The following is a 13432-nucleotide window of genomic DNA, read 5'->3' on the forward strand; positions in this document are numbered from 1 at the left end:
TGTACATTTTTATTTAAAGTTTCTAGCTGTAATGGTTATTTTTCATTAAATGTCAATTCAAAAGTCCCATCCGAGGACGTCAGATGCAATGAAAGTCGCGAGAAAATGACATTCTGACACTAGTAAATGCCCATATTGACTAATATAATACACCATATATTTTTAAATTTACAGTTTAAATTAAATCGCCAATGGAGATATTTATATTGAGGAGAGTTGTAGACGATTGTATAATTGACACTTGACCTTTCACTTGGTAAAACTTGCATTCATTTGTGGTTCCGGGGGGTTCAAATTCCCATCTTTGACCTTCTACATGTATATCTTAACATAGTAGGATGTTGGTCTTGTGATACATAAATATGTACTTAAACTTCAAATAAAAATGAATCGCTATAGTTATGTTCAGTATATTTTTTAAATAATTAAACATCACACCAAGATCTCTGAAGAAAAACCTGAACATATCAAAAGTCAAAGAAGATTGAGGATGTATCATAAAAGATGTCTGTACTTTGGATTAACGTCCAGCTGGCACTCGGGACACGGGTAATCTCGAGTTAAAAACGGTTCATACCTAAAACAAACGCATGTTATAAACAGCAGATAATTATATGAAATGACAATATCAAATCATATTTAATGCACTACTCAGAAACTAAAGAATTCAATTGGTATTCATAATGCCATAAGATTGTATTACTTTTAATGTGCAAAGGAAACATCAAGTGAAATTTATTTCAACGAAATTAGTCAACAATAAGCAAAATGCTTAAACTATTATTGATAACATTACAATACAAGAGGCCCAGGGGCCACAGCGCTCACCTGAGCACATCGGGCTTTAACCCCCCCCCCCCAGGCGTTCATCATTTGAACAAACTAGAATCTACACTACCTGAGGATGATTCCATATAAATAACACTAATTTAGCTTTGAAGTACTTTGAAGATTTTAAAAGGTTTCCATATATATCCCTTTGTAAAACTTGGGTGGGCCATTTTGGCCCCAAACTAGCCCCAGGGGTCATAATTGAACAAACTTGAATCTACACTACCTGGGGATGATTTGAATTTCACCTTTCCTGGCCCAGTGGTTCTTGAAAGAAGATTTTTAAAGATTTTTCCTATATATTCCTATGTAAAACTTGGGTCGGCCATTTTGGCCCCACCTTGCCCCAAGGTCATCGTTTGAAAAAATTTGAATCTACACTACCTGAGGAATTTCACATGAGTTGCACCTTTCCTGGCCCAGTGGTTCTTGAGAAGAAGATTTTTAAAGATTTTTCCTATATATTCCTATGTAAAACTTGGGTCGGCCATTTTGGCCCCACCCTTGCCCCGGGGGTCATGATTTGAACAAACTTGAATCTACACTACCTGAGGATGAATCCACATGAGTTTCATCTTTCCTGGCCCAGTGGTTCTTGAGAAGAAGATTTTTAAAGATTTTTCCTATATATTCCTATGTAAAACTTGGGTCGGCCATTTTGGCCCCACCCTTGCCCCGGGGGTCATGATTTGAACAAACTTGAATCTACAATGAGGATGATTCCACAATCACCTTTCCTGGCCCAGTGGTTCTTGAGAAGAAGATTTTTTTAAAAATGCCATTAATTTTTCTCTAATTCATAATTATTGGAAAAGGGTGTGGCCCTTCATTTGAACACTTGATTCCCCTTCACCCAAGGAACTTTGTATAAAAAGTTCATGAGAAGAAGATGAAAATGTGAAAAGTTAACGACGACAACGACGACGACAACGACAACGACTACGACAACGACAGACAACGGACAAATTTTGATCAGAAAAGCTCACATGAGCCTTCGGCTCAGGTGAGCTAATAAAGTCTTTCGAAATATGAATTTATTACCAGAAGTTAATTGCTAGATTCCTTCCCGCAGTGATGTTAGGAAAGGACTGAACTTCATGCCACCAAAAGGAGGGCAGGTATAGAACATCCCCTTCCTCTAGAGTACAGTTCAGGGGGTAGGTTTCTCCGAACAATGGAAATCTCTGCCAAAAGATTAATGGAACAGTTTTCAAAATATAAAAGTTATTAGTCAAGAATTGCAATCTAATCTTTTGTTTTTGCAAGTCAAAATTCATATAACAGACAGGAAAAGTACCCTAAAAACATGACTTCTCTTTTGAGATAGTCCAAGGACGTGTCTATTTTGTAAATAACCAACGAACTTGTTCACTTAGCTTTGATTTGATTGATTCGAACATAGATTGAAGTATATTTTATTGTCTTTGAATTCTCAGCTTAGGAACTGGCAACACTTCTTATTAATCCCTTTCCCTAAACGTACGTGAATTATTTTAAACATATCACCTGTAAATTATTTATACATGAACTTCTTTTTCACATCATTAACAATATGCATGTAAATTTTGTTAGTGGCTCTTTCACAAAAACAACATAAATTTGCATAAAATACCTCGAACATTAATGAAAATAATAAATATCCAAATTGCTCGTTGAACTGCCATCTAAGTGTCTTTGAATATTAACTCAATACGAAATTACGCATTTGTTCCAAGCATGCATCATACATGTATACTCACTGTATAATTAGGGTTCATGATGTCAACGGGAGAAAATGCTTGCACCGTATTGTCTAGCAAATATCGTCTTTGAAATGACTTTGACGTAAAATTATACGACATGCTAGCTTCCTGAATGTGACCCTCATATAATTGATGGTTGTTGTGTGGATCGAATAATATAACTTGCTTTCCTCCACTTATCTACAAATAGTAAAGTCTACAATTATTCTAATTAAGTAATAAAGGTTTTCTCACTTTTCCATAAATACATGTACTAATGAATAATAAATTAATACTTTAGATATTGTATTAAAATTCTCATTCATTATTTATTTATCATAAAAAAGAATCTTTATTTTTTTTTTTAAGAATATACTCATTTTACCTGGCAAAGAAAATTATCATATGGATCAAAATGCAATTTTCCAAGAGTTCTTCCGTCGCTAAGCCAAATGTTCAGCATCTCCCTTTCTAGGAGACCCTTAAAGAGAACCTCTTCTTGAATGTCTTTTTCCAGTTCTGGCAGATATCTGGGAATGGAAGCGTATTCTAAATATGCAGACATATTTACAATAGACCCATTAGAAATTCCATCCAAAATGTCCATAAAGACCGACAGATTTTTGCTTTCAGTAGCGGGTCGTACCATCACTAGATCAGGAGTAAGAATCTGATCTGCGCATGATCGAGGAAATTTAAATTTTTGGTAATTCTCCCAAATATTCATAGGTTCGATATTTTCAAATTCACCCTGTGGTGTAAGTTGGAACATGATTTCTTGTCCGCCGTATTTTTCTCTCAGATATTTGTTTGACCATTTTGTAAATGCTGGCCAGTCTTTTAAAACTTCTTTAAAAATAACAGGCTTTGACTTTTTCAAATATTTGTGAAAGAAATCATCACGTGTTGGAAGGGAGATTCTTTCGCATTCGGGAAGTTTGGGAATATTATGAACATGCAAATTACGATCTGAATAACAGAAGTTGTCATTTTTTTCAGAACACTTTTGCAAAAACACATCTTTAGACTGAACATTTGAAACATTTTTAACGTAAAACTTTGATTGCAGAATTTCCTCCCTGTAAAGACCTTGTTTGGACAGACCACCAGTAGCATGAAGATACGTATTGCAACCCTGATTTATAAATTGTATCAACTCTTCAATGTTGTATACATTTCTAAGAACAAGTGGAGCGATACTTTGAGGTTGCGCAGTTGGGTATATTTCCGTTCTGTCCTTGGTAATTTTTTCGAACAACACTATATCCCCAATATTAATAGCAACATCATGTTTTCCAGTAACTTCACTTCCGTCGGGCCAGGCATCATTTATATCAATAAATCCAACCAAGATTCCATGTTTATTGCTAAGCAATAAGTTTCTTATATATTGAAATTGTTCATACTCTTTAGATGGATAGTGTTCAACAACAGTGCACCCATCAGTCACAAAAGCGACTATGCATGAAGTCCTTGCTCGCCTTAGAATAAAATCTAGCGAGAAACATCCTGATAATGCATACACATACGGAATGAGATACAATAGACACAATAATTTAAATGTGTCCTGAAAGAATGGCAATTTTTCGAATCTACGTATCATTTGGAACCAAGGTAAACTTCTGCATAAATTCAGTTAAGCAATTCCAAATTGTTTTCGAATACAAGGTAAGGTCCTGATTATTGACTTTTTAATGATTTTTATTTAAAATATGGACAAGTTCCTGTTTAGCTAGAAAAGATCAGAGAGTCTACTGTGAATTTAGCACACCTGTTATTGAATGTGTACATTCTCAGAGAAACTGAAAATAAAGCTACTGCATTATATTAAATCCTACTCTCAAGATCAATTAGATATTTAAACACTTAAAACAATTGATAAATAATAAAAAATAATCAATTTATTTAAAAATGAAGATTGAGATATCTGAGACAATTAAATGTAATTCTAATACTAGTACATGTATATCATAATAAATGTCTGTATTGTGGGTTTACATCAAGCTGACATTCTGGGCAAGGGAATTCTCTCACTAGAAATGGATCATACCTGTAAAAAAACAAAATACATGGCTACTTTTCTCGATCAAAGAAATATCGATATTTTTCAAATGCTCAATTTTATATATAAACTTCTCAAATTAAATTAGTGATTTTCAAAAGTTTAACTGGTACCTCAAGCTAGCTTTCTATTTTGATTTATGAACATATCAGCTACCTTAATATTTCTCTATTAAAGGCCCACAGATGGAAAAGGTCACTCTAGTGTCACAATGTATGTGTGAACTCTATTTTTGTTTCTTTTTTGTTTTTGTTTTTGTTTGTTTTTTTTTTTTGGTTGATACAAGGTACATGTAGCTCCCATATAATTTTGTTAAATTATAATGTTGCTTCTTTAGAAGTTTGTTTGCAGGCTCCACCCAATGTTCACTATTTCTTTATTGTTGTGACGGACAACATTGACCAAAACAGATAGCAATTGGTTAGTTAGTTACACAAGAATCTCTGATGATATAACAGAGCAAATTTTTGAAAATAATGAAAGAAAAAGTGAGCAAGCTCACATACCCTATGCTCCCCCAAAACTCAAAGTGCTGAAAATCCCGGAAAAAATAAAGGAATTGGAATTTCTCGGTAATATGCACATCTACACATTGTGCCCTAAATATCTGCAAAGTTTGATGAAATTCTGTGCAGCGGTTTATGAGGAGTTGCGCTGACAAACTGTTCATCTCTATATTTAAGATATCCCCAAAAATCTAAGTTGAAAAGTGCGGAAATTCTCGGAAAAAATAAAGGAATTGGAATTTCCTGGTAATATGCACATCTACACATTGTGTCCTAAATATCTGCAAAGTTTGATGAAATTCTGTGCAGCGGTTTAGGAGGAGTTGCGCTGACAAACTGTTCATCTCTATATTCAAGATATGGCCAAAAAATCTAAGTTTTTAGTGTGGAAATTCCTGGAAAAAAAAGGAATTGGAATTTCCTGGTAATATGCACATCTACATATTGTTTCCTAATTATCTGCAAAGTTTGACGAAATTCTGTGCAGTGGTTTAAGAGGAGTTACACTGACAAACTGTTCATCTCTATATTCAAGGTATGGCCAAAAACCTAAGTTGAAGAGTGTGGAAATTCCCGGAAAAAATAAAAGAATCGGAATTTCCTGGTAAAATGCACATCTACACATTGTACCCTAAATATCTGCTAAGTTTGACAAAATTCTGTGCAGCGGTTTATGAGGAGTTGCGCTGACAAACTGTTCGTCTCTATATTCAAGGTATGGCCAAATGCCTAAGTTAAAAAGTGCGGAAATTCCCGGAAAAAATAAAGGAATCAAAATTTTCTGGTAATATGCACATCTACACATTGTGTTCTAAATATCTGAAAAGTCTGACAAAATTCTGTGCAGCGGTTTATGAGTTGCGCTGACAAAAACTAAGGACTGACGGACTGACTGACTGACTGACACTCTGACAGACGGGTCAAAAACATTATACCTCACGCAACTTGTTCCATGGGGTATAACAAATGCATTTGGAGTTACGAAAAAAAATTACTATTTTAATCAATCTGGAATCAAGCTAAGGGAAAAATCAGGTGGTCATGGTTCTTACAAAACATTGGAGCTGAGAATAATTCTGACCACTTTTTTCAATACTACCAAGATACACTGTAATTGCAGAGATTTAACAAAATGTGCCCTTACTGGTGACTGGCCCTATTTCTCAATCACATTTCCTTTATTAAAGGAAGACTGACAAATCATTTGAATAAATGTGAATTCTAGAAAAGTAATTGAGCTAGAAAGAAATACCCAGTAGCTAACAGCTAGACCAACAGATGAACACAAAATGCATATACGGGTGAAACACAATAAAGGGAACAGTAAGGTTGCACTTGAGGGTAAAAAACTGATGTCTTTATTTTGCCAAAAAAATATTTTTTCTCAAAAGTAGAGTATCTAAAGGATCTGAAACATAAACGGTTTTATTTTATTCACATTAGAACTTTGTTTTATACAAGCTGATAATAACCTCATTTTCACAGGTTACGGACACTACAAGTGTTGTTTTCTTTGAAATAAATATTGAAAACTGTTTATAAACTTTAATTTTTTTTCAAATGCTCAAAACAAACAACATATAGAAATACTAAATATGAACAAAAGTTGGACTAAAAAAGGTGGCATTATACTTTAAAACGAAAACAGTTCTTACTTCGTACATTTTTGTTTAAAATGGTAGTATTTCAATTTATGTAAACTCTTCAAAACCAATTTAAATAAAGAAAGAACTATTTATAAATAACATTTTTTATGCCTTTGTTCAAATATAAATACTTCCATTAAAATAGGAAATTTCATTTTTATAAATTTTCTAAAATAATTTGATAGCTTCAATAAGTTACGGACACTACAAGACCCAACTTTTTATGATTAGTGTTTGGTTTGTTGTAAAAAAAAATTTTTATAACTTCTATACTATTAGAAATTAGATTTAAATGATTATTAAATAGAAAGTGCATGAACATTAGATATTGTTTCAAGTAAAAACAATTTACTTGCAGAATTAATGCCAATAAGAAAAAAATCCAGTTTAGGAAATCCTGAAACTTCCTTTTTATACGCCCGTCTTAAGACGGGACGTATTATGTTATAGGCTTCCTGTCCGTCTGTCTGTCCGTCCGTCCGTCCGTCTGTTAGCTTTTATCGTGTCCGGCTCATAACTTTAATACTATAAGGCCTAGAGTTATCAAACTTTGTCAGCTGATACATCTTGGGTAGAAGGTGTGTCGCGCACAAAAAGTAGGTCGCTCTGACCTATAATTAAAAAGTTATAGCCAAATATGGAAAAATCCTGTCCGGTCCATAACTAGAAAACTATTAGACTTAGAATCATCAAACTTGGCCAGTTTATGCATCTTAGGTAGAAGGTGTGTCGCGACCTATTTCAAGGTCACTGTGACCTTTAATTTAAGTGAATTTTTTTAAAAAAATGTCTTTTTTTCTATTCATTTATACATTAAAAAAATGTAAAACTACTGCACTAACCTTATTAGAAAAATGTTAAATCAAGAAAATACTTATTTTTTTTTAGCATATACTTGACAGCAATCTATAACAAATATAATGTTAGAGAAATTCTACCACTCCCATGAGTCTAATTATCAAGCACTGGTCAAGAGGAATTTTGATAACAGAAAATTGCATGTCAAATTAGAGAGAGAAATTAATGAGTTTAAGTGTGAGGAGTAGCTGTGAGAGCATCGGTGCTATCTATATCCCTTGAGTATTGGGCCAAATGGGTAAGCCTGTTGGATTAAAAATAACTCTTGTTGGCTAGCCGAAGTTTTAAAATGAATTTGATGAGAAGTAATTAAAACTAATTTGATATTGCACATTAAACTATTTTGATATTACATAATATTATGAACTTAAAAATTAATTTTATGGGGGTAGGGGTGGAATCTGCATGTCCATATGAATTGCATATTAACAATTAACTCTCCGACATTAAATCTAATTAAAAAAAATAATCATTGATGTTTTATATGTTTTAAAAATGTTTTATGGTAGATAGTACAGATCCAATAAGCTTTTGGGAATAATGAGTAGACAAGCATCCAGTTAAAGATTAATTAATGTGTTCAATGTAGGAAGGCTAGTTGCATGTCTCTTTCATTTCTTCAGAGCATGGTCTTATCTGTATCCTTTGGGAATTAGACAGAAGAACTGTTGGTCAGTTTGTATTTGATGGCCAGCCTTTTATTTCCAAAATTAATTAGGTATAGATTAAATTGTGAAAACTAATTTGATATTGTTTAATATGATAGGCATTTGGCAAGGTATAGAAATCTATGAATGATGCAATATTTGTTATAATTAATGCCTGCACCACAGGAGATGGATAAACAAATTTTTTAAGGTGTGTAAAAATCATTGAAATCTTAAAATCAAGGTTGACATGATTTTCCTGCACTTTTAACTGTTTAAGATACGTTGTAATTGTAATTTTTTGACGGGCGTATCATGCTGTGGCGTGGCACTTTATTTCACATAACTTTAACCCGGTATATAACTGAAGTGCAGAAGGAAAGTTCTCGAATTCATTAAAGTTTCAAGAAAACTTTTTAGAATGTTTGTACACTGATCAATGAAGTCAATTAACCAAATTTAAGGGTTACAGACACTACACAATACTTTAATTTTTCACAGACTGGAGGAAGAAGTTTATGTTTTTCAGCCATATATATTCCTAACCTTTTTCAGCATTTCATTTCTCGTTTCAGTTTCTCCCGATTTTTTTATTTTTCAGATCTCAACTTCAGCTGATAAAAGCATGCCATAACCAATATACTTTGAATAAATATATACACGCGTAACTTTATACAGGTGTTATGTGCAAGTAGTTAAGTCAAATCTTGAAGAATAAATCTCACTAATATTTCTTTAATTTACTTTTTTTATTCTGTAACTTATTCTATTTTTCTTCAAACAGTTCAATATACAATACTTGATCTGAAATTGGTGTAATTTTAGTTGTTTTCTTTTTTGAAATTTTTTTGTAGTGTCCGTAACCAAATTACTTTCCCACTGTTTAATGTTTGAATACAAATTTACTTGCATTTAACACATTTTAAGATATTACCTAATAAGCAACTAGACAATTGAAGCAATATATCATAAGAAAAATGGGTTATGTAACTTGTTATAATAATTTTTAATTATTTTTATGTCATTGTGGGTGTCCAGTCATTATTTTAGTACTTAGAGTAAAAAAAAAAAAAACACATGATCTAAAAGAATTCCAGCTAATAAACACTTTTCATCTCTAAATTTAATAATACACTGCTTCAAAAATTTATCTGTAAATTTTATGGAGAAAATAATAAAGATATTTCATTTATCAAATTTTGGTTACCGACACTACACACTCATGACACTCTACAAGTTATTTAAAATTGGATGAAACCTAACCTTAAATAGAGGAATTCCAATAAGATTTTTGTAAATGTAACACCAGTTGACTTAAACAATGAAAAAATAACGACATGCCTTTTGATTTAAATCTTAGAATGTCCATGGCATCTGCCAATATCAAGGTGATGTAACACCAAGGATCTTATATATGGAAATGATGCAATCTGGTTTTCCCAAATTAGTTGCATTTATTTATCAAAATGAGGGAGAAATGATTAACTTGTTAAACAAACTTCTGACCTTTGTGAATAGACTAGCATTAGTGTTTTAACACAGCCTGTTTCAAACTGCCTCAAGTACAGGTTACGGACACTGCAGGATTTTGTAGTGTCCGTAACCACATTTGCGATAATACCAGAGAAACAGAGGTGACGATCAGGAAAATTTCAACACATCTCAGCATATATGAAATGCCTATGCAAGAAATTAGTTTAGATATTTATAGAGCCTTCCAATTTCACATAATTTAAGTGGTTACGGACACTACAGTTTTTTGTAAAAACTTAATTTTCCAAATAAAAACATGATGAAATTTCTTTGCAATGGTTACATAACCCAACTTTTTTTCTGTAAGCTACAGAGCATTAATACTGTGATTTTAGACAGAAATCTTAAAAAAATAAATGATATGGACATTATTTTTATATGGCTTAATGAGAGAGGTAAAATTATGTGAAAAATGTACATGTATAACATTGCAACCCTATTACATTTTCTTTCATATCTTCAAAAGTTGTTGTTCAATCCTGAAAATTCAAGCACCAAAATAATTTGTCAAAAAATTCTGCAAGTCTGATAATGATCATTGGCATGAAAATGTATGATATTTAATCATTTATTTCAATTGAAAATGCTGTAATTTCAAAGCGCAACCGCATAACGCTGAAAAAAGTCATTTTTGGGGTACATTTTTTGCATTCACTTAAATTCTCTTAAGGCTAGATTAACAAAATTTTGCACACAAGTCCTTTATAAGTATTGTTATAAATGAATTATGATAAATTGCATGTAAAGAAAATAACATTTCTTAAAATCATGTATAACAATGTGGTATTCTTAATGCGCCCTATATTGTGTTTCACCCGATAGAATATACATGTAATCCTTGAAATTTCTGCAGATGGGCATAAAAAAGCAAAGCAACTGACAGGTATCAATCATAAGACTTGGTGTATTGCATTCTTTTACAATTTCCTCTAGGTGGTCAGATCATCATTGGAAAGATAAAGGCAGAAGATGGTTAGTCTACAGAATTACCAAAAGAGAGACAACTTCAGAGAAGTTACATGTACTTTTATTATCAAAGTAATCCTGCCTACTAACATTAATTATTGTAAAAATCTTTGAAAGAAAATAACCTACCAAAAGTTGATGGCAAGGTTTCTTCCTGCTGTTTTGTTGGGAAAGGACTGGACTTCATGCCACCAAAATGAAGGCATGTATAGAATTTCACCTTCTTCTATAGTGCAGTTCATAGGGTAAGTTTCTCCAAACAGTGGAAACCTCTGTCAAAGGAAAATCAAAGCTTATTATCAAATATGCATTTTTTCTAAATTTTAGAAAAAGTGTCTAAGTAATAATAATAATAATAATAATGATTGTTTTATATAGCGCTTTTCTAGCATAAATGCTACTCAAAGCGCTTTACAATACATTATTAACCCAGCAGACCTTAACAATCCAGAATCTTTCTCAGTGCAAGCTGCCGTTATCAGCGCTAGAACATTAACATTCTGACAATATCTTTCACTGTCTACAGTCAAATATCAGAAGTCATACACAGTCATCCTTTTATTTTGACACTAAATAAAAATCAATTTTTCAATCCCAGAGGAATTTAATTAAGTTTCATAGATTTTTTTTGCTAAATATATTTACAGAATAATCTGGATTCTGGATGTCAACAGGGGACATAACCATGGACGTGCTTTCCAGTAGATGGCGACGGTGGAATGTATTGGAGGTCTGACTGTAGGAGAGGATCGCCTCTGGAATGTGTCCCTCGTACATCTGATGATTGTTGTGAGGATCAAACAAAATCACCTGCTTTTTTCCACTTATCTGAAAAGGATGCAAATACCACATTGATGTTATACAAATGTTAATTGGTTTATAAATAAATTACACAATAGCATTTTCTAAACTTCTTCAAAATATGACAACTAAATATGTTGAATGTGAACATCTTTGTAATATCGTTTAACTTACTGTACCTGGCAAAGTAGATTGTCAAATTGATCAAAATGCAGCTTTCCCAAAGTTCTTCCATCACTTAGCCATATATTTAGGTGTTTTCTGTTCAGGAGTCCCTGGAATAGTAAATCTTCTCTTATGTCCTCCTCTAGTTCTGGAAGGTGATCGGGAATGGAGGAATACTCCAGATAGGCCGACATATCATTAATAGTCCCATTGGATACTCCTTCAACTATATCCAAGAAACTTGAGAAATTCATGTTCTTAGTGGCTGGTCGTACCACTACCAAGTCTGGAAAGGGTAACTGATCTTCTACTGATTTGGGAATCTCAAACTTTTCGTGATTTTCCCACATATATCGTGGCTCAACTCCTTCATATTCACCCAAGGGTGTCAACTTGATATGGATGTCATTTTTCCCAAATTTATCTCGGAAATATCCGTTTGTCCACTTTGTAAAAGCTGGCCAGTCTTTTAAAACATTTTTGAATATCACTGGCTTTGATATTTTTACATAATTATGGAAAAACTCATCCCTAGAAGGAAAATCAATTTTCTCACATTCTGGAATTCTAGGTTTATTGTTGTGAGCATGAAAATTACGATTGTTTGATGAACATGACTGGTCTTTTACTTTACAATTCTGATTCACTGGTTGAAACACATCTTTTGATTGCACGTCTGAAATGTTTTGAACATAAAATCTTGTTCTGTGGATTTCCTCTTTATGTAGCCCCTCAATAGAAGGACCTCCAGTTGGTGACATGTAGATATTACATCCATCATTGACAAAGTCTATTAGAGTTGTCAGTCCATTCACACCATTAAAAATAAGCGGGACCAAACTCTTCTGAGATGGAGATGGCAGCAAACATGTTCGATCCTTCGGTATTTTCTTAAATAAGACAATTTTTCCTGCCTCTACCCCTTCACCATGAAATGGTTTCCCGTCGGGCCACTTACTATTTATGTCAATATAGCCCACTATAATTCCTAAATCTTTACGTATCAATAAATTTTTAAGGTCTGAAAATTGAGAATTGTCATAAAATTGATTATCAATTTCACAACTGTTCGTCACGAGAGCAACAATACAAGTTGAATGTGCAGTTTCGAGGACAGATTCAGGAGAAAGACAGCTTGACAGTGCGTGAACACAACATAATATGAAGCAAAAGATGTTTGCCCAAAAATTAACCTTCAATTTTCTTAATCTAACGCTTTCTTTTCTCATGTAGCTTCTACATTTCACAACGACAGATTCGTGAGAAAATTCCGGCTGTTGTGGTTTGCGTATTTTATGTTTATCGATCCCGAGGCAATTATTAAAAAAAGTTGAATGTTATATACATGTAAATGACTTACTAAAAAGTTGTTGTAAATCGAACATAATTTATTCTCAAAACTTTTAAACTTAGCCTTGAGTCATGACATTTTATAACGTCTTAAAGGTTCTGGTTGTATTGCTCGCCTTTGATACATTACAGTTTTATCATGCTTTATAGATCCAGTATTATGCACAGTAAATGACCTATATTTGCATGTATCTGATACTTATTGTATACAATCGTGATTTTTTTTCCAAAATGATTCAAAGAATGTACATTCAGCAATCTAGATTTCAATATTTAATTGATTAACCAATTTTATTTATTTATTAAATTTATTTACATGTGTATTTATTTATTTATTATATTTATT

The 13432-nt window shown here is 32.7% G+C and overlaps 1 protein-coding gene and 1 pseudogene across 1 annotated transcript; both read right to left on the bottom strand.

The window, feature by feature from the left end:
* LOC134235492 (uncharacterized) overlaps positions 1 to 13432 on the bottom strand; it is a 61617-nt pseudogene that overhangs the window by 46198 nt on the left and 1987 nt on the right.
* LOC134235483 (uncharacterized) lies at positions 194 to 13003 on the bottom strand. The gene is made up of 7 exons (XM_062717614.1): positions 11751 to 13003; positions 11416 to 11598; positions 10900 to 11042; positions 2938 to 4033; positions 2571 to 2753; positions 1873 to 2015; positions 194 to 577 (listed from the first exon to the last, which is right to left on the bottom strand). Exons 1-7 carry the CDS (start codon positions 12963 to 12965, stop codon positions 496 to 498), a joined length of 3045 nt encoding a protein of 1014 aa, XP_062573598.1. The 5' UTR covers positions 12966 to 13003; the 3' UTR covers positions 194 to 495.

The sequence above is a fragment of the Saccostrea cucullata genome, unplaced genomic scaffold (genome assembly GCF_032062105.1).
Source record: "Saccostrea cucullata isolate Sc308-1 unplaced genomic scaffold, CSIRO_AGI_Scuc_v1 ctg662, whole genome shotgun sequence".
NCBI classification, from domain to species: domain Eukaryota; kingdom Metazoa; phylum Mollusca; class Bivalvia; order Ostreida; family Ostreidae; genus Saccostrea; species Saccostrea cuccullata.